At 50.0% G+C, this 19,557-nt stretch overlaps 1 protein-coding gene across 2 annotated transcripts; it reads right to left on the minus strand.

The window, feature by feature from the left end:
- Positions 1-9,503: 9,503 nt before the first annotated feature.
- LOC108178174 (uncharacterized) lies at positions 9,504-16,619 on the minus strand. Of its 2 annotated transcripts, none has more exons than XM_051821516.2 (7): positions 16,475-16,619; positions 16,190-16,375; positions 14,060-14,156; positions 11,734-11,894; positions 11,413-11,503; positions 10,493-10,584; positions 9,504-10,205 (listed from the first exon to the last, which is right to left on the minus strand). In XM_051821516.2, the coding sequence occupies exons 2-7, from the start codon at positions 16,338-16,340 to the stop codon at positions 9,874-9,876; spliced, it is 924 nt and encodes a 307-aa protein (XP_051677476.2). In that variant the 5' UTR covers positions 16,341-16,375; positions 16,475-16,619; the 3' UTR covers positions 9,504-9,873. The 2 variants fall into 2 exon arrangements, with proteins under 2 accessions (XP_051677476.2, XP_069911755.1); XM_070055654.1 differs by lacking the exons at positions 11,734-11,894; positions 16,475-16,619 and adding exons at positions 12,958-13,033; positions 13,349-13,545 and having other exon boundaries at positions 16,190-16,328.
- Between the last annotated feature and the right edge of the window lie 2,938 nt (positions 16,620-19,557).

The following is a 19,557-nucleotide window of genomic DNA, read 5'->3' on the forward strand; positions in this document are numbered from 1 at the left end:
TGGTCTATCCCTGAGAGCTCCTGGGGGTCCCAAGGTGAGGTTCTAGGGAGGACTCTGAGAGTCTGCTGCCTTTGTGGGGACTGCACAGTCCCACCCCTCATGAGTTTTCATCTGGTGGGGGGATTAGTCATCTCTGTTCAAGGCATCCGTGTTCAGTGCTTCAGGAGAAGGCAGCTCAGGACCTGGGCTTGGGTGAGGGCAATCAGCTGGAATGGCTTGTGAAGGAGGGGAGGAGAAGCGAGGCCAGGCTGTCTGAGAAACAAGGTGACTGGACTTTAGGCTGAAGGCAGGGTCTGGCTGCGTGGTCATGGAGCCCAAACAGGGCAATGAGGACAAGGGGAGGCTGTAGGTGGTGAGAGCCTCCAACAAAGCCTTTTCCCACACAGCAGGCAGACAGGGACCTGGCGTGAGAGGACAGACAGCAGCATCCAGTGCCAGCTAGGAGAAATGGGACACCCCATCACGCACTCACTGGCAGGGCCCTGCTGAGCCCACAGTGGCCTCTGGCACTCAGAGCAGCTGTTGGGGATGGAGCACCAGGAGCAGAACCTCTGCAGCCAGATGCTGTGTAGTCTGCATCCCATTTTGTCTGCACCACAGCTTGGTGTGATGCAGCCTTCAAATTAGAACCTGTCAGCTGTCTGATGCCCACATTCAAACTTCCCCCTCTTAGGGTGCCTCTCACTTCCCCTCCTCTGCCTCTCCCAGTTTCTGAGCTTCATTTATATTGCTTTTATAAATACAAAATGGTAAAAAAGAAATCAGGCAAAATCTAAATCCTCCAGGGGTCATTCAGAGGGACAGCTTCGACCTTTTATTTGATTGCTGACCTTGGGAGCTCACGAAAGGAAGCAAGGTTGATCCTGTAATAACCACATCTACCCTTGTGGAGGTCACCAATTGTGATAGGGGTGTGTGTGTGTGAGGGAGGGAGGGAGAGAAAGAGTTTATTTGTGACATCAGTTGTGAAGACAATGACTGGAAAGTGGAGAATGACCCATTATAAAGAGGCAAAGATAAAAGATAGAATAAAAGAATATAATTGCTGTTAAAAATATGTGCAGAAGGAGAGGACCAAGGGAAGGTGGTGGTATAGCAGCAGGGATGTTCTGAGTCGTGCAGAGAAAAATGAATAATTAATAAACAGAAGGGATACAAACAGGCGGCGGAACCACGGATAGTTAGCAGAGTGGTCTGGGAGTTCACCCGAGAGGGCCCGGGACCACACTGGGGAAAACAGAGAGGTGCCCGAACTGCATAAGGAGAATGGATTGGAGAATCAGTGAGGAGACAGCCACCACCGCACCCTAAGTGAACCAGGTGGGAGGTGCGAGCCCACAGAGATGCAGACACGGATGAGTGGGGAAACATAGTGAACAGTGCTCGGTGCCCTAAGTGGGAAGCAGGGGAGATTCTGGGGGATGAGCAGAGATTGAACACACGATCCCTTGGTGTCTTCCCCACCCCCCAACTGGAGCTGCAGCTGGAGGGGAGTGGCCATTTTGATTGTTTACATTCTCAAGCACAGGGGTGGGCTGCGCTTTGGCCTCCAGTGCACAAACACATCAGTTGCAGGGGCCACCCCACCGGGGAACAAGGATCACAACAATTCAGGGTGACTTCCCCCTCATCACGCAAGGGGCACAGTAACAAGAAAAACTCAACAGAAGCCCAAACTCTTTTGGGCAAACAAAGGAACAGGGAGACCAGCCCCAATAGGTGGGGCTTAGTACAACAAAGCCAGGCTACCCACCTCCTTTAGAACCCACTTCCTTAAGCTCCCAGAAGTAAACAAAGCTCTAGGAGGTGGAGCTGCTTGCTTACACTGGCAATCGGCACAGACCCACAGCAGCTCATAGCAGAAGGAAATCAATTTAAAAAATAAACCAAACAGAAATGCCAAAGAACAAAGGAAAATCCTGAATAAGAATGTGGAAGAACCTGTGAACTTGCCAATGGAGCAATCTACAATAATAGAGGCTGAAGAAGAAGAAATTAAAGTCATGCCAGAAAAAGAATTCAGAAAATTAATAATCAGAGTACTTAGAAGATTACTTACTGGAAGAGGGGCAACTGGGACAGAATCCAGCACCCCGACTGGGACTAGAACCCAGTGTGCTGGCACCGCAGGTGGAGGATTAGCCTAGTGAGCCATGGCGCCAGCCGCAAAATAGACTTTAACACAAAAACTATTAAAGAGACAAAGAAGGACACTATATAATGATTAAAGGATCAATTCAATATGAAGATGTTACTATTATAACTGTGTATGCACCTAATTACAGGGCTCCTGGCTATTTGAAAGAATTATTAAGGAATTGAGAGGGAGATATAGACTCAAATACAATAGTAACAGAGGACTTCAATACCCCACTTTCAGCAATGGACAGATCAACCAGACAGAAAACCAACAAGGAAACAGCAGAACTAACTGACACTACAGACCAAATAGACCTAGCAGATATCTAGAGCCTTCACCCCACAGCCACAGAGTCCACATATTTCTCCCAGGTGCGTGGAACTTTCTCTAGGATTGACCATATGCTATGCCATAAAGGGAGCCTCAGCAAGTCACAAAAATTGAAATTATACTATGCATCTTGTCATACCACAATGCAACAAAGCTGGAAAACAACAACTCAAGAATCTCTGCATCATACACAAACACATGGAAAATGAACAATATGATTCTGAATGAGCAGTGTGTCATAGAAGAAATCAAAAGAGAAATCAAAGAAAATGATAATATGTCGCTCCCCCTCTTCATGGAGGAGCAACACTAAACCCTGCCTAGGCTTCATATCCGAGTCACGGCACCATTATGTCGCTCCCCCTCTTCGTGGAGGAGCAACACTAAACCCTGCCTAGGCTTCATATCCGAGTCACGGCACCATTATGTCGCTCCCCCTCTTCGTGGAGGAACGACACAGGACCCTGCGCTGTTCTTTTCGTCTGCTCGGCCCTCCCCGGGTTTGCTGCTGGTTCTTCCCGGGTTGGCTACTATCCCTTCCACCTCCGTGGAAGGGCAGTTCCCCCTGGCCACATTCCCCACTTCCGCAGGGGAGCGGCACACCGCCGGCCGGCTCTCTGGGGGGCTGCACAGGCGTTCCCCTTAGATGTTCCCCATAGATGTTCCTGGTGCATGCCGTCTCTCTCCTCCTTTATAGTCCTCCTCCGCCAATCCCAACTCGGCTGCCCACATGCCGAGTACGCTGCTCTCCTCCAATCAGGAGCAAGTCCTACAGTTTATTGGTTGAACTGGAGGCAGCTGGGTAGAAGCTGTTTTCTCCTCTCCCAGCGCCATATTGTAGGAGAGCAGATGCATAGAATAAGTCTTAATTCCAGTAACCCAGTCTAGTCCGAGCTGCTCCCCACAGAGGAGAGCAGATGCATAGAATAAGTCTTAATTCCAGTAACTTAGTCTAGTCCGAGCTGCTCCCCACAGATCCCCCTTTCTTTTTATTTTTTTGGCGTTGATACGTGCCTGTCTTCGGTGTCCCGCAGCACACACTCTGCTCTACTTGCTAGAGTTGCCACAGGCTCTTACAAGTCCTATCAATCAGGCAAACCGAATCCGGGTCCTCTCTTCGCCATGTTGTGAGGAGGTTTTTAGGCGCTGATGCGTGCCTGTGTTCGGTGCCCTGCAGCGCATGCTCTGCTCTGCCCGCAGGGGCTTACAAAACCTATCAGGCAAACCGAATCCAAGCCTTCTCATTGCCTTATTGTGGGGGAGACTTATTAATGTTGGTTCATGCCTATCTTCGGTGACCTGCAGCTCATACTCTGGTCGAGCTGCTTGCTGGCGCTTACCGCCTTAAATCAGGCAGACCGAATCCAAGCCTCCTAATTGTTACATTGTGGGGAAGCCTTACTGATGTTAATTCGTGCCTGTCTTTGGTGACCTGCGGCGCATAAGCTGCTAGCTGCCCGCAGGTGCTCATCGCCTCACTTGATTAGGCAGACCGAATCCAAGCTCTCACATTGCAGTGTTGTAGGGAGGCCTTTTTATTTCTCTATTTCTCTATCTCCGGGCATTCCTATTTCTCCCATTTTACTTCTATCTTCCAGCATTCCTATTTTTCTCACTTTACTTCTAAACTTCTGTTTCTCTTATCCCTGCGGCTTCCCGCTCTCATTCTTATCCCCGCGGCTTCCCGGCTGCGCCCGCCCCGAGGCTGCTTCTCGGCGGCTTCCCGGCTGAGCCGCTTCAGCCCGCGCCTCTCTCATCTGCGCAGCTTCCCGGCTTTGCGCGGCTTCCCGGCGCCTCGCCCCGCCGGCGCCCGCCCCGCGGTGGCTTCACGGCTCTGCGCGGCTTCCCGGCGCCTCGCCCCGCCGGCGGGTTCCCGGCTCTGCGCGCACGCTCCGCGGTCTCCACGCACTTCGCGCCCGCACCACGGCCTCGCGCCAACGCCCCGTGCTCTCTCTGCACGCGGCGGCTTTCGCGAATGTTTCCGCCACCACCGGCATTCAGTCCAGGTTCCCCGGACTAACCTGGCGAATCCTGGCGGCCCACGTCTCTGCCTCTGGTTCCAGATCTTCGCCTCTTGCTCCCCGGGGTGACTTGAAGAATTCCAAGATGGCTTGGCCTGCACTCGCGGCTTCATCCTCCCTAACATTTCTCTCTACCCGGTATGTTTCCTTAAGTTTTCTTCCAACAATATTCCTCTCATTTCTCCTGGCTACTCCCCACAGTCCGTATCCGAGTCCAAGCCTCCTCCAGGTTTCACTTTCGCTTTGAATCTCCTAGCTTCCCCGCCATAGTCCGCATCCGAGTCTATGAAAGCTTTCACTTTCGCTTTCAAATCCTAACTTCTTTCCCACAGTCCATATCCAAGTCTATGCCTAGGCTTTCAATAGCTTCTTCCGGCACCTTTCTCGTCCGGCTTTCCCCTAGGCTCTTCGCTAGTCTCTCTCTCCAGTATTTTCCCACTTCTTCCCGTTTCTTCTCTCCTAGGTTTTCTATCCGAGTCATTTCTTCCCTCCTAAGTTTCATATCCGTCCTAGGTTTCCTATCCGAGTCACGTTTCCTAACCCGAGTCACGGCACCATTATGTCGCTCCCCCTCTTCATGGAGGAGCGACACAGAGTCCTGCCTAGGCTTCATATCCGAGTCACGGCACCATTATGTCGCTCCCCCTCTTCATGGAGGAGCAACACTAAACCCTGCCTAGGCTTCATATCCGAGTCACGGCACCATTATGTCGCTCCCCCTCTTCGTGGAGGAGCAACACTAAACCCTGCCTAGGCTTCATATCCGAGTCACGGCACCATTATGTCGCTCCCCCTCTTCGTGGAGGAACGACACAGGACCCTGCGCTGTTCTTTTCGTCTGCTCGGCCCTCCCCGGGTTTGCTGCTGGTTCTTCCCGGGTTGGCTACTATCCCTTCCACCTCCGTGGAAGGGCAGTTCCCCCTGGCCACATTCCCCACTTCCGCAGGGGAGCGGCACACCGCCGGCCGGCTCTCTGGGGGGCTGCACAGGCGTTCCCCTTAGATGTTCCCCATAGATGTTCCTGGTGCATGCCGTCTCTCTCCTCCTTTATAGTCCTCCTCCGCCAATCCCAACTCGGCTGCCCACACGCCGAGTACGCTGCTCTCCTCCAATCAGGAGCAAGTCCTACAGTTTATTGGTTGAACTGGAGGCAGCTGGGTAGAAGCTGTTTTCTCCTCTCCCAGCGCCATATTGTAGGAGAGCAGATGCATAGAATAAGTCTTAATTCCAGTAACCCAGTCTAGTCCGAGCTGCTCCCCACAGAGGAGAGCAGATGCATAGAATAAGTCTTAATTCCAGTAACTTAGTCTAGTCCGAGCTGCTCCCCACAATAATACAACTTATCAAAATTTGTGGGATACAACAAAAGCAGTGCTAAGAGGAAAGTTTATAGCAATTGGTGTCTACAAAAAAAAGAAAAACAGGAAAAGCACCCAAATAAATGAACTCTCTATGCACCTCAAGGATCCAGAAAAACACCCAAATCCAGTAGAAGAAAAGAAATAATTAAAATTAGAGAAAAAATCAACAAAATTGAAACAAAATTACAAAAGAACAGCAAAATGAAGAGCTGCTTTTTAAAAAAAAAATAAACAAAATTGACACACTACTGGCCCAACTAACCAAACAAGGAGAGAGAAGACTCAAATCAATAAAATTAGAGCTGGTAATAAAAATGCAACAACAGAAACAACAGAAATAAAAAGAATCATCAGAAATCACTACAAAGAGCTGTATGCCAACAAATTGGGAAACCTAGAAGAAATGCATAGATTCCTGGACACATACAACGTACCTAAACTGAGCCATGAAGACACAGAAAACCTAAACAGACCCATAACCATGACAGAAATTCAATCAGTAATAAACACCCTCCCAACAAAGAAGAGCCTGGGATCGGACAGCTTCACTGCTGAATTCTACCAGATATTCAAAGAAGAACTAACCACAGTTCTTTTCAAATTATTCCAAACAATTGAAAGGGAGGGAATCCTCCAAAATTCTTTCTATGAAGCCAATATCACCTTAATTCCTATACCTGGAAAAGATGCAACAAGAGAAAGAAAACTATAGAGCAATCTCCCTGATAAACATAGATGCAAAAATACTCAACAAAATCCTGGCCAATCGAATCCAACTACATCTCAGAAAGATCATTCACCGGACCAAGTGGGATTTATTCCTGGTATGCAGGGATGGTTCAACATTTGAAAATCAATCAATGTGATACACCACATTAACAAATTGAGAAACAAAAACAATATGATTGATTATCTCAATAGTTGCAGAGAAAGCATTTGACAAAATACAACACCCTTTCATGGTGAAAACTCTAAGCAAATTGGGTTAAGAAGGAACACTACTCAACACAATTAAGGCAATTTATGACAAACCCATTACCAGCATCAAATTGAATGGGGGAAAAGCTGGAAGCATTTCCACTGAAATCAGGCACCAGACACCCACTCTCACAATTGTTATTCAATAGAGTCATAGAAGTTTTAGCCAGAGCCATTAGGCAAGAAAAAGAAACCAAAGGGATACAAATTGGAAAGAAAGAAGTCAAACTATCCTGTTTGCAGATGACATGATTCTATAAGAAGTTTTAGCCAGAGCCACTAGGCAAGAAAAAGAAATCAAAGGGATACAAACTGGAAAGAAAGAAGTCAAACTATCCTGTTTGCAGATGACATGATTCTATAAACAGGGGACCCAAAAGACTCCACTATTGGAACTCATAAAAGAGTTCAGTGAAGTAGCAGGATACAAAATCAATACACAGAAATCAACAGCCTTTGTATACACAGATAATGCCATGGCTGTGCAAGAACTTGTAAGATCAATCTCATTCACAATAGCCACAAAAACAATCAAGTACCTTGGAATAAATTTAACTAAGGATGTCAAAGATCTCTATGATGAAAACTACAAAATACTAAAGAAAGAAATAGAAGATACAAAAAATGGAAAAAATCTGCCATGTTCATGGATTGGAAGAATTAATATCATCAAAATGTCCATTCTTCCAAAAGCAAATACCATATGTTTGCCCTGATTTGGGAGAATTAATAGCACACCTAAAATGAAAGTTATAGAAGTGAAATTGTCACTTTTAGAATCCATGTCTTGAATAGTCCTTGACCTGTTGAGGGACAGTTTATCATTGTTACTTTTTGCTGTGTATATCCTTTTTTCTCTGTTTTCTTTCTTTCTCTCTCTTTTCTCTTCTTCCTACTATATGCTGAACTCTCTATGTGACACAGAGTTAATCATATGTATTTTAAGGCAATTGTAAAAAGATCCCGGTTAAAAGTAAGAAGGGGAATGAGATGGAGGAGGTAGTCTATAACTGTAAAACAGTCTAGTTCTGCATACAGTCATACAGACTTACCTCTAAGGGTACAGCCTAGGAACTTGTCATGGGCCCCAAACCCATAAAAATCGGTGGTATAAATGCCATCTTCACTGTTAAAATGCTCATATTAAACATTAAAGTCAACATACAGATTGGTCCAAGTTTAAAAGTGATCATATCAATAACATCAAGTACCCAGTAAAAGCAATAGAATTAGGAAGGAAGGGAAGTCCAACATGGGCAGCAGTCCACACAGCAGACTCCTAGAATGACATTCCCTGTAAATAACACTCTGACCTCAGAATCAACCCTTAAGGCTTCCTGGTCTGGCTGAAAGGCCTGTGAGAGCATTTCAGGCATGGAAGGCCAAGACTCTGTGGCAAAAAAATATCCTACATGGAGGATCTATGTGAGACCTCAGTGGAAAGAAAGGGTCATCAAAGAAGGATGATACACTCTTCTCTGAAGGGAGGAGAGAACATCCACTTTGCTTATGGGTGTGTCCAGATACCAATGGAGTCTATGGTCACAAAAGGCCTCCATAGCCTTGGCAGCCCATGGCAAGAGCCTTGAATGATCACTCACATCATAAATGAGTGTTAATTGTTAAAGGAACAATAGAAGTCACTGTGCACTTGCTCCCCATGTAGGACCTCTGTCCCTAATGAGCTGCAATATGAGAATTGACTGCAAATTTTCTTCCCAAACTGTACTCTATATGTTGTGTCTGTGCAAATTGTTGAAGTCTATGCTTAGCATGGAGTTGGTCCTCTGTATATAAAGTCAAACTAAAAATGAACCATAATGAAGAAGGAGATGGGAGAGGGAGAGGGAGGTAGGATGGGAGTTGGGGAGGTTTGGAGGAAAGAACCACTATATTCCTAAAGCTGTATCTGTGAAAAAATGCATTCATTGAATAAAAACTTTAAAAATGAATGCAAATAAAATAAATGCAAAGGAGAACATGATAATAGTTCTGTGGTAGGGAAGAATTCCTAAGGCAACTACCCCAGAATAAGCTCTGAGATGTGAGGCCCCTAGAGTGGTTTCACTGGTTCATCCAAGGGCTGCTGGGAATCTGGAGGCTGGGCCACCGGGGCACTTCTGTGGCTGATGTTCTTTTTCTTTTTTTTAAGAATAACAAAAAATATTTTACTAAAACATAAGATGTACACAAGTTTCCAGACAAGCCATACAAAATGGTCACAAGCATTTTTGAAGGGGGAATCCACCCTTGACAGCAAAGTCACAATGTTATTAGTGAGGGCTGTGATGTTTAATGTTCCCATTTTGGTTCAAACAATCAAGCCTGTCTATCTACAGAGTCTAAATTGTTAGACTTGGCAAGAGAGCATATTCTAAAGAATTGGTTAGCTGCTTTTAACCAATGCAATTAGATCATCATAAAAAGGGAGGGAAGAGCCCATAAAATTATAATAAAACTTACCTCCCCCTTCAAAAAAATAAAGAAAAACACCCACACTCCTGCAGCTAACCCTGACAACTATCTTCCTTCGCAGTGCCTTATACTTAAACCAGGATAGGGGAAAACGAATAAAAGCAGAGGGGCCACTGCTTCTAAACATTTCCACAACAATCCAGATGATACTTCTAGCCTCTGCTCATGTTTTACAACAGCAAATTAGGACAAGACAGATTTGCTAATGTGCATTTAATCACCAAATGACTGAAGATGTCTGGGCTTTTATTCTGTAATATTTCTAAGACTATGTCCATTAAATGCAAACAAAAAGGAAGAAGTCTTGGCAGAACAGCAGTGATGGTACTCGAGGCTCAGGTCGAGTTAAATATTGTTCATGGCGTGCAGCCTCGTCCACACTCCAGCTGTTTCGATGGCTTGGGCTTCGTTGGTCTTCCTCTGCTCCACTACATCATTCGCTAATGGATCATCTGGATTAGGAGTACTTAACAAAGCCTAGATTGATCTAGTGCTGAGGACCACTTATCTTTCAAAATATCTAAACATATTCTCTCCAACTTATCCACATTAGGATGATAAATTTTGTTCATGAAACGTACTTCAGGGGCTGCCATCGAGTATTCTTCTGGAAGGAATAGTTCAAGTTTAAAAGTCCCCCACTCAAAGGGGGAATCCTGGGGGCCAGCAATGACCCTATGAAAATAGTGGGCGCTGCTCTCATCTGGTTCTGCTTTAATGCCAGGAACTGGTTCTGTTGGCAAACGCTGGGTTTCCTCGATGATCCTGCGGGGCAGTCCAGCCATCTTATCAGATCCCGAGCTTGGCCTCTGGTCTCATCTCCCATGGCTGGTTTCACTGCCAGCTGGTACTGCTGGACACTCCCAACAAACCATGGCCATCCCGCAATCAGGATAAAATCTGAAAGGAGGAAGAGATTCCTATGGAGACTCCCAAGTGCTGATGCTATAGCCGGGACTGAGGGGAACTCAGGAAAGCAGTGGCAGCACAGGAAGGGACGGGGGCAGAGCACTGTATCCACAGACACAGATGATGCTAAAAGGCTCCACCTGGAGAAATGACAGGACTTCTCGGGGAGAGGAATGAGCACAGTGGGGCAATGGTTTTGGAGTCTACCTGAAGACCAATAATAGGGAAATGAACTGCCCAGGAGATGCTTACAGCCTGGGAATCATTATGAAACTCACTCCGGGAGAGGTCGCCAGCCTGGGCATAAGGAGAAGGGCGGTCCTTGGCTGGTGGAGCTGCCATCCAGAAAGGCCCTTTGATGGTAAGTGACCTGTGGAGGTTCAAAGGGAAGAAAAGTGACCACAGGCAGATGCCAGACACAAGAACGACGACCGAAAAAAGTGCACACCAAAACCTAAGTGAACACGATCCTCCCTTTAGTGAAACAACGGCATTCAAAGAGATGAGGAAAAGCCAGGGAGAAGGAGGGAGACCAGGTGAACAGGAAAAACGCAAGGAGGGCAGCCTGAGGTCCCATGGAACATCACCAGCCAAGCCTCCCCAGCAGGACAGAGGACACGGATTAGGATGAGCCCGAACACAGACTTTGTCGGGGGAAAGTGTCCTGGTGCATTATGCTGGGGTCATGCCCATGGACCCCAGAGAAGTGCTACTTAGAAGGGGGTCCAACTCGGGCCTCCCTTGTCCCTTCTTCACTGCAGTGTTGCACAACCCCTGACCATGGACAGTCCCCCTAGGATTTATGGACACTACCCCAAAGGGGTTGGCATGGGGCTGGGAGAACAAGAAACGGTCTACCCTGTTTGGATGGAGGCAACATGGAAGTGAGGAGGGTGGGAATGCCCCAGGAGGAGGACCAGACCCTGGGCCACATAGGGCAGAAACCCGAGGAAGAGGGAGGTGAAGACATGGAAGGCCCCAGTGCCACTGCACAACGTGGGCCAACAGAGACAGGGGCTCCTGAACACAGGGGTGGGGAGGGGCTGTTGGCAGGCCAGGCTGGGCCAGAGTTGGGAAAACAGGCCTTCTGGGCACATGGTCTTCAACAGCCAAGAAAACTTTCCATCCCCTACCATTCCCCAGACCCGCTGTCATCAGCTGTGCAACAGAGCAGACCCACATGCCCGTGATCACTTACAAAGACTGGGCTTCGACCCGGTGTCCTGATGTGCACAACTGGCCACCGCTGGAGGGGTCAGCCTCCTCCGCCTCCAGCTGTGTGCTCTCCACTGCAGCAGATGGCACACGGGGCAGGTCACAACATGATAAGGAAAGATGGGTCCTACCTGCCACCACATGGGTCAGCAGCACCATGGGGATTCACTCTTGGCAGCCAACTGTGCACAGGAGTGCAGCTGGGCCAGGGCCCACCAGGAGAAGGCACAGCAAGGCAGTGGTATGGAACAAGACACCAGCAACTAAGTGGAGTGGGCAAGGTCTTTTGCGTGGGAGGACTCACATTCCACGGCGCGTGGCCAGGGACGACGCTGTTTTAAACAAAGTGCCGGACAACAGAATCGATGGAAAGGGAAGCCGAAGGCAGCACAAAGATGAGTGACCAAGGCAGGCCAACCGAGGTGCATACAGTCAGATGGGTAGCACACATCCAAATGTTCAATCCTGGCAGGATAGGGTGTGGGTTACAGGCTGAGTGGTGTTAGGTGCTCATCAGGAAAAGGCTAGGAGGAATACAAGGCAGCAAAGGACCAAAATGTACGAGAGCGGCTGGCCTCGCTGGCATGCCTGGAGGGCTGTCTGTGGTCAAAACCAGCACGACTGCCAAAATCCAGCTGACCGCCACCTCAGCCTTGACGGGCAGGCTGGGGCTTCAGAGGGACAGTAGACTGTGAGTTGGAGACCTAGATAAGGGGCTAAGGCATGGGGTCTGGGGTAGCAAGCCAGGCCATGAGAAAGGCCCAACAGCACAGGTCAGCACATTGCCCAGAGGCCATTAATAGCTCCACATGAGCCCATGGAACCAGCAGGGGGCAACGCTATGTATATGATCCCAGCCAGCAACAAACACTGAGCAAAGTAGTGGCCAGCCACGTGTCACCGGGCCGCCACGTGAAAGGTACAGGAGAATGAGGTGGAGACCCCCATTGGGGGCCCAGGACGGGGGCCTAAGGAAGGTGGGCCAGCACAAGAGGAAGACTGAGGAAACTGGGCACGGCCGCAGAACAGAAGCCAAGGCAATCTGATAAGCAACAGAGCACCCTGGTTTAGAGCCTGGAACGGGCCAGACTTGTCACAGCCGGCCGGACTGAAGCCGGGCAGACTGATAGGAAACACGTGCCTTGGAAAAGAGCCTGCCACACACCTGACTAACCACCGCGGGTTGGATTGAACCCAGGGAAAGCTAATGGGCAACTCAGCGCCCTGGATTGCAGCAGGGCGCCCAGCCGCCCAGTCGCCCCGCCTCGGACCTGCTGGCCACTGTTCCCTCCACACAGCGGCCCGCCCCCCACCCGGCGGCCGGCCACCCCGGGCCGTGGTGGTGGGTTGCGGTGGGTGTGTCGGGCCCAGGCAGGCCCTGCGAGGCTGGGGGAGCCGGGGCCCCGTGGCCCTTGACAGGCCCCACGGCCCGCCTCTGCCCGCGGCCCTCGCCCAGCTCCGCTGCCCGGTGGCGGCCCACGCCGGGCGTCGTGGACGGAGGGCCGGCGCCGCTGGCGCGCAGTCTTACCCGCAAGGGGCCTCGTGCGCATCTGCGGGCGCCGCCCGGTCCTGCTCCGCCTCCTCCCCGGTGTCGGTGTCGGGCACTGCAAAGGAGCGCCCGCAGGGCGTGGTCACGCGCCAGAGTCCGCTGGGACCCGACCGCGTGTGCCGGGCGTCCCCGGGGCCGCGGGGCACCCACCGGCTCCTGGCCTGCAGGGGTGCCTCCTCCCAGGCAAGAAGCACTTGGCGGCTTGGTGCGGTCCCGGGCCTCAGGGGGGACCCGGGTGAGGAGGCCGCCCTTGGGGCCCCAGCCCCGGCCCGCCCCCGAGCCGTCCCAGCCTGGCCGGGAGGTCTCCCTCGGAATCGGGGGCGGGGGGGGGGGCGCGCGCGCGGCGGGGGGCGGGGGGGTGGGGGCTCACATTCCACCACCTGCGCCCGGCGGTAGGGGCGGCCCGCGAAGCGGCCGGGGCCCCAGCCGAGCGGGTAGGACTCGCCAGCGGGCTATGCACCCGCGTAGGCCGGCGCGGCGTCCCCGAGGTAGTAGCAGCAGTCCGCACCGCCCTCTGGGTCGGGCCAGGCCCAAACGGTGTGCTGGTACGGGGCGTCCACGCCAGGCCTGCAGGGGAGAGGCGTGCAGAGGACAGCCCTGAAGCCCGCCGGCGGGGAACGGGGTCGGGGCCCCGGGGCTGCAGGGGCGTGGCCTGGCCGCCGGGCGCCCAGCGCCCAGCCGCCCAGCGCCCAGCCGCCCCGCCTCCCCGCCTCGGACCTGCTGGCCACTGTTCCCTCCGCACAGCGGCCATCATCAGTCAATCAGGAGGTGATGGTGATCAACAGCCGTTGACATGGTTACCACACTACAGAGTGTGCAGACATGTCACTGTGTTGCCACTAGCCTCTGTTCAATATTGGGATGTGAATCTGAACTCAAGAAATTCCTTGTTTTCCAAAAGAGAAAAAGAGGCTCTGCATCACCATGCAGCCCATCAGTTAGCTTTTCCGTTGGTCGTGCATTTTATCAATATTTATGAGAAAAGTGTCCTGCTGCTGGCCAAAGTCAAGTCTTGGTTGTCCCAGCTGAGCTACCCATTTCACAGACACATACACTCTGGCCTGCACGGAGTCCCCCTTACTTGAACGCAGCTTGAACCGTTGACACAACTTGCAGCAATCCAAGCCGCCCTTTCTTTTCCAGCATGTGGTGTAGCAGGGGTTTGTATATTCCACCATCTGAGAAAGACAGACACGGCTGCCTCACTGGAGGGCTGGACATGCAGCTCAGGCCACTGCCTCTAGGGAGGGCAAACTCCACTACCAGGCTCTGTGTAAGGATTTCCTTCCTTATCTTTATTTCTCCACTTCCCAACAAGACATCTGACAATGCCCATCTTAGAGATGAGCAAACAAGAGTTCTAGCACAGCTAAAGTGCCTGACAACAGGTGATTCAATGGACATTTGACAGAATCAGAATTCCCCTCCTCTGACCTGTGACTCAGCCATGGCCCAGTGTAATCACCACACCCCACAGCCTCTTCAGTCAAACACTAAGTTGAGGCGTGAAGCAGTGGTTTTCTGCATGCTAGGCAAGGCACCCTAACACTGGGGATGCATGATTCCTCTGTGCTGAGGATATCAGGCTTCTGTGTTTGGGGATGAAAGAGCTAGATAGAATTGTGCAAAATAGAATGCTTATCACCCAGAGGCCCTGAAGGAAACATGCACGCATACTAATGAAGTTCTTGTTAAGTTATAAATAATGAATGAATAGTGAATAAATGTGTTCCATACTAGGAACCATCTCTGGTATTTTACAAGAAATATGTCTTGCATTTCACAGCAATAATTCAGAGGTGGGATAGCACTGTGGGCATAGATAAGGAATCTCAGGAACAGAGAAGACGGGCATTCTGGAATAGAGCCTGGGGCTAGGGCCCAGAGTCCCTGCCCCACACTCTGCTCTGTGCTACCACAAGGAGTCAGGAACTTTCTTCACCTTCAGGAAGACCCTGGGCTCCCCGAGCAGATCTTCCCTCTCACCAGGGCAATCCCTGGTCTTGACAATGTCACTTACAGATAATGGTTCCAGGGTAGGGCCAACTCCCTTTTATTGTCTATGAAGTGGATCCTGTACACTCCTCATCACATTTCCCTTGTGTGACTAGCTCAAGGATTGGCCAATTGGAACTCAAAAGAAGCTTGGAGGGGCTGGCACTGTGGTGTAGTAGGTTAAGCTTCTGCCTGCAGTGCTGGCATCCCATACCTATGGACACCAGTTAGAGTCCGGCTGTTCCACTTCCAATCCAGCTCCCTGCTAATGGCCTGGGAAAGCAGTGGAAGATGGCCCAAGTGTTTGAGCCCCTGCACTCATGTGGGACATCAGAAGCAGCTCCTGACTCCTGGCTTCGGATCGGCTCTAGCCATTGCAACCATCTGGGGAGTGAACCAGCACCTGGAAGAGCCCACTGCCTCTCTCTCCTCTCTTTGTAACTCTGCCTTCCAAATCAATAAATAAATCTTTAAAAAAAAAAAAAGCAGCTTCAATTGAGTGGAAGTACATTAAGCCCAGACACGAAGCCCACACCACGTGGTACAGGACACAGAGGCTGCTAATTAAAATGAATTGTTGGCCGGCGCCGAGGCTCACTAGGCTAATCCTCTGCCTGCGGCGTCGGTACCCAGGGTTCTAGTCCCGGCTGGGGCGCCGGATTCTGTCCCGCTTGCTCCTCTTCCAGTCCAGCTCTCTGCTGTGGCCCGGAAAGGCAGTGGAGGATGGCCCAATTCCTTGGGCCCTGCACCCACATGGGAGAGCAGGAGGAATCACCTGGCTCCTGGCTTCAGATCGGCACAGCGTGCCGGCCATAGCGGCCATTTGGGGGGTAAACCAACGGAAGGAAGACCTTTCTCTCTGTCTCTCTCACTAACTCTGCCTGTCAAAAAAAAAAAAAAAATGAATTGGCCTCTCCATAACAAAAACAGACATTTCCTCGCCTGTACCAGGAATCATTCCCTGGCATTTTAATTGCCACCCCACCCTACCCCACACTAGACTGAAAACCTGGAATTTGCAGAACTCCTGCCTCGGCTATTCCACACTCAGCGACCTGAGGTTGTAATACTAACTTCTAGCTTTCTCACAGTATGGTAACAATGACATTTCTTATGCTCAAGGGAAGAGAACAATCAAATCTGGGAAGCATTTCATTTCTCAGAATCACAAAAGACAACCATTCATCACTTGGGTGAGAGGACCTACAGAACTCACTGTATTTCTCTAAGCGAGTAGCCAAGTTATACACTTGTTGTCGGAAAGCTTCCAACTCCCTTTCTGACTTTGACAGTCTGAGGCTGAAGTCTCGGTTGATCCTTAGTTTGTCATCTGCTGGAATAGATGAAGGGCTAGGTGGTCCTGCCATCTTGATGTTGCTGGCAGAAAACGCAGTTTCTGGGACTAGGGTGAAGAAAACCAAGCATAGGAGGAGTTAAAAGAAATAAAATACAGTAGCTTCAATCAGGACGGGGATGAGAATAACCATATTGCCTAACTTACTGTTGGGAAACACCCCAGAGATCCTGAACGTCTTTACTAACAGTCCTATCCGGGGGGGGGGGTGGGTCAAAATTCAGCTTTTAAGGAACAGCTTATAGCTCGTTCACTGACAAGAATAAGGGAACTGAAGGTCCTACTTGCCAAGTGACCATTTGGAGTAACAGTCATAGAATTAGAAGGTAGGGGGTGTCATGGAATCTTAGGAGCTCCTGCCTTCCAGTTGCCTAGGCCAGGCTGCTACGCAAGGCTACCTGGTCTCCTCTTGAAGTCACCACTGAAGGGGACCAGCCACTCCTCCTTCCGTCTCAGGAGTTGTGTACCCCCGTGCTGATTTCAAAGACCTGCCTTTCCCTCTACAACAATCTAAGCACATCTCTCACTGTCCACCCTTCTCCACAGTTGAAAACATCAAGGCAGAATTAGTTTCCAGACAAGGTTTCTTTACTCTAGGGCTGTTAGGAAGTCACCACACTTTTTTGTAAGGTTAAAACACATCTCGAGCCTCTTCCCCCAGGGCGACAAAACATGTTATTGGCTGCCACGACCTTCTTCTCTGGGTTTCTGCAGGTTTTCCTATATCCATTCAGTAGTGTGGGGCCAACAGCAGAGTACAACACTAAGTGAAGGATGAATTCATTTTCAAAATATTTCGTGTCTTGTCTCAACATGCCTTTGGCTGCATTCAATTGTTGTCTTGGCTTCCTTTCCCTCACACAAGCAGCCACTAAAAACCACTTAGATATCCCTGCATCCTGATCCTTCCTTTTTTTCATTTGAAAGAGTTACAGAGAGAGGTAGAGACACAGAGAGAGGTCTTCCACCTGCTGGTTAACTCCCCAGATGGCCGCAATGGCCAGAACTGCGTCGACCCAAAGCCAAGAGCCAGGAGCTTCTTCTGGGTCTCCCCCGTGGGTGCAGGACTTGGCCCATCTTCCACTGCTTTCCCAGGCCATAGCAGACAGCTGGATCAGGAGGGGCAGCTGGGACTAGAACCAGCGCCCCTGTGGGATGCCAGTGCTTCAGGTCAGGGCTTTAACCGGCTACATCTCAGCGCCGGCCCCCCTAATCCTTCATTTAACTTGGTTGCTTTGTTTGGTTTCTAAGGGTTGCTAAACGTGACATTTCACACTTGTCACTTACAGGTTTCACTAGCCCCACAAGAGCTCTTTTCAAAGATAGCATGAGATTCAAAGAGTTTATGTATTATCTCCTAACTTTACATAGCGATGATCTCTTTTTGGAAGATGTAGAAACCTGATGCTACTGTTCAAGTGTTCTCCTTTAGTTCACCCACATATTGAAGAGAACAGGATTTACTGGCCATCCTTATGGAATGTTGCCTGATGGAGTTTTTTTTATAACATGGTTGAACCCTTCTGAATTCACTGTCAAACACGGTTAAGACCAAGATCATGACTGTGCGTGCCTGCTGATCTACAGTGTGCATGGACAGTAATGAGCAGACACTAGGGTGAGAGCAACACCTCACTTTCTTGGCTTCCATTCCCACCAAGCTTTTTTGGACCTCAGACTCAGGGGACTCTCCTGTGAAAGGAGCAGCCAAGAGCCGCCATAAAAATGGCCTTAATAAAACAGTCCTGGGAAACGGGGAGTAAACTAAGTTCACAGAGAAAGCAGATAGCTACTACCCAGAGATAAGGGCGACAGAACATCCTGGTATGCACAAAAGCCCCCTCCCCTGTGTTTGTTCAAGCGTAACAAAAAAACCGCGAGGCACGTAGGGCACGTAGCCACCCCTTTTCTGCTCTTCAAGGACCCCCTCCCCATATCCAAGCTTAGACCGTAGGGCATGTAGCCCCCCGTTTCTCCTCCTCCTCCATGACTTCCTCCCCTTGTAGTTGCCCAATAAACTTACGCCACCCTATGGTATGTTAATTTTGTGGTTTTGCCCCTTAAAAGCTGTGTGAGATAGCTGCTCGGGGCTCCTCTCTGCCCCCGCTGCTTGCGGCGGCCAGTAGAGGGCCCATTTGTGCAAATGAAATAAAATTGCCTCCTGCCTTTTGCATCATCTGGTCTGGAGTCTGTGTTTCTGGGCTCGTCACAAAAGGACACCGCTTTTCGGGTCCTTCATTGGGGGCTCGTCCGGGATTTGGGGGACCCCAGACTCCCACACTCCATCAGCCTAACGGAGGTAAGTTTGCTTACTTGTGTATAATTGTAATTGTGGTTTGTACTGTTTGTCTTTTGTCTGCCAGGGTGACATGGAATCCATCCTGGGGTGCCTGTACAGGCTCAGTATTGAGAATACTGGACCAGTGGGGGAGACAGACGTGTCCTGAGACCCCTGGTTCAACCCTGGAGGATGCTCCAGTGGTGGTCTGGGAAGGAGGGAAAGAGGGAATTTCCCTTCTTCCAGGGGAGAGCCTGGCCAGACGGCCGCTCCCTTCTGATAGTTTCGGTTTTGTCTCGGTCTGTTGCCGCGCGGCTTGTGATTTGTGTTCTGTGTGTCGCTGTTTTTGTTGTCCTTTATTTCTTACTGTCTCCCCCATCTGTTTTTATTGTTGTGTTTGATTGCTAGATGTATACTTGTATAAAAAATGTGTATTGTATTCTTATGATGTGTTAATTATGTCTACCTCTCAATGCAACTCTAGGGCCAAATGTAAGGACAAATTTTTGGGATGGAGAGTCTTGTACCTAGATTTGGCTCTGGTAACCAAGAAACTTTGCTGCCAAATGACCTTCTCCTGCTCCTTGGGAGCCTGGCCAGTTCCTGGGGAGGAGGATAAAGGAATGTTTTCTGATAAACATGTGGGCATGCTTCATGTCTCAGCTCTCTGGCTGAGATCCGGGACGGGATGCACTTCTTGCCTAACATCTTGGCAATGAGCCACCCTTGTCCTTGGGGGCTTTAAGGGGGAGCCGGAGCAAGCCTCTGTTGCTGCTGTTTCATCCTGGGGGAACACGCAGTCAAGCTGAATGTTAAATGTGCCCGTGATGATTACTAATGATGTTTAATTCTCAGTATGGATCCTTCTCCGGATCTGTGTGAAGATTGCCTAGTGATGCCCACAGTACTGTAAATTCTACCAAACCTCCTTTGTAGGCTTTGGGGAGGTGAG

The sequence above is a fragment of the Oryctolagus cuniculus genome, chromosome 13, assembly GCF_964237555.1.
Source record: "Oryctolagus cuniculus chromosome 13, mOryCun1.1, whole genome shotgun sequence".
NCBI classification, from domain to species: Eukaryota; Metazoa; Chordata; class Mammalia; order Lagomorpha; family Leporidae; genus Oryctolagus; species Oryctolagus cuniculus.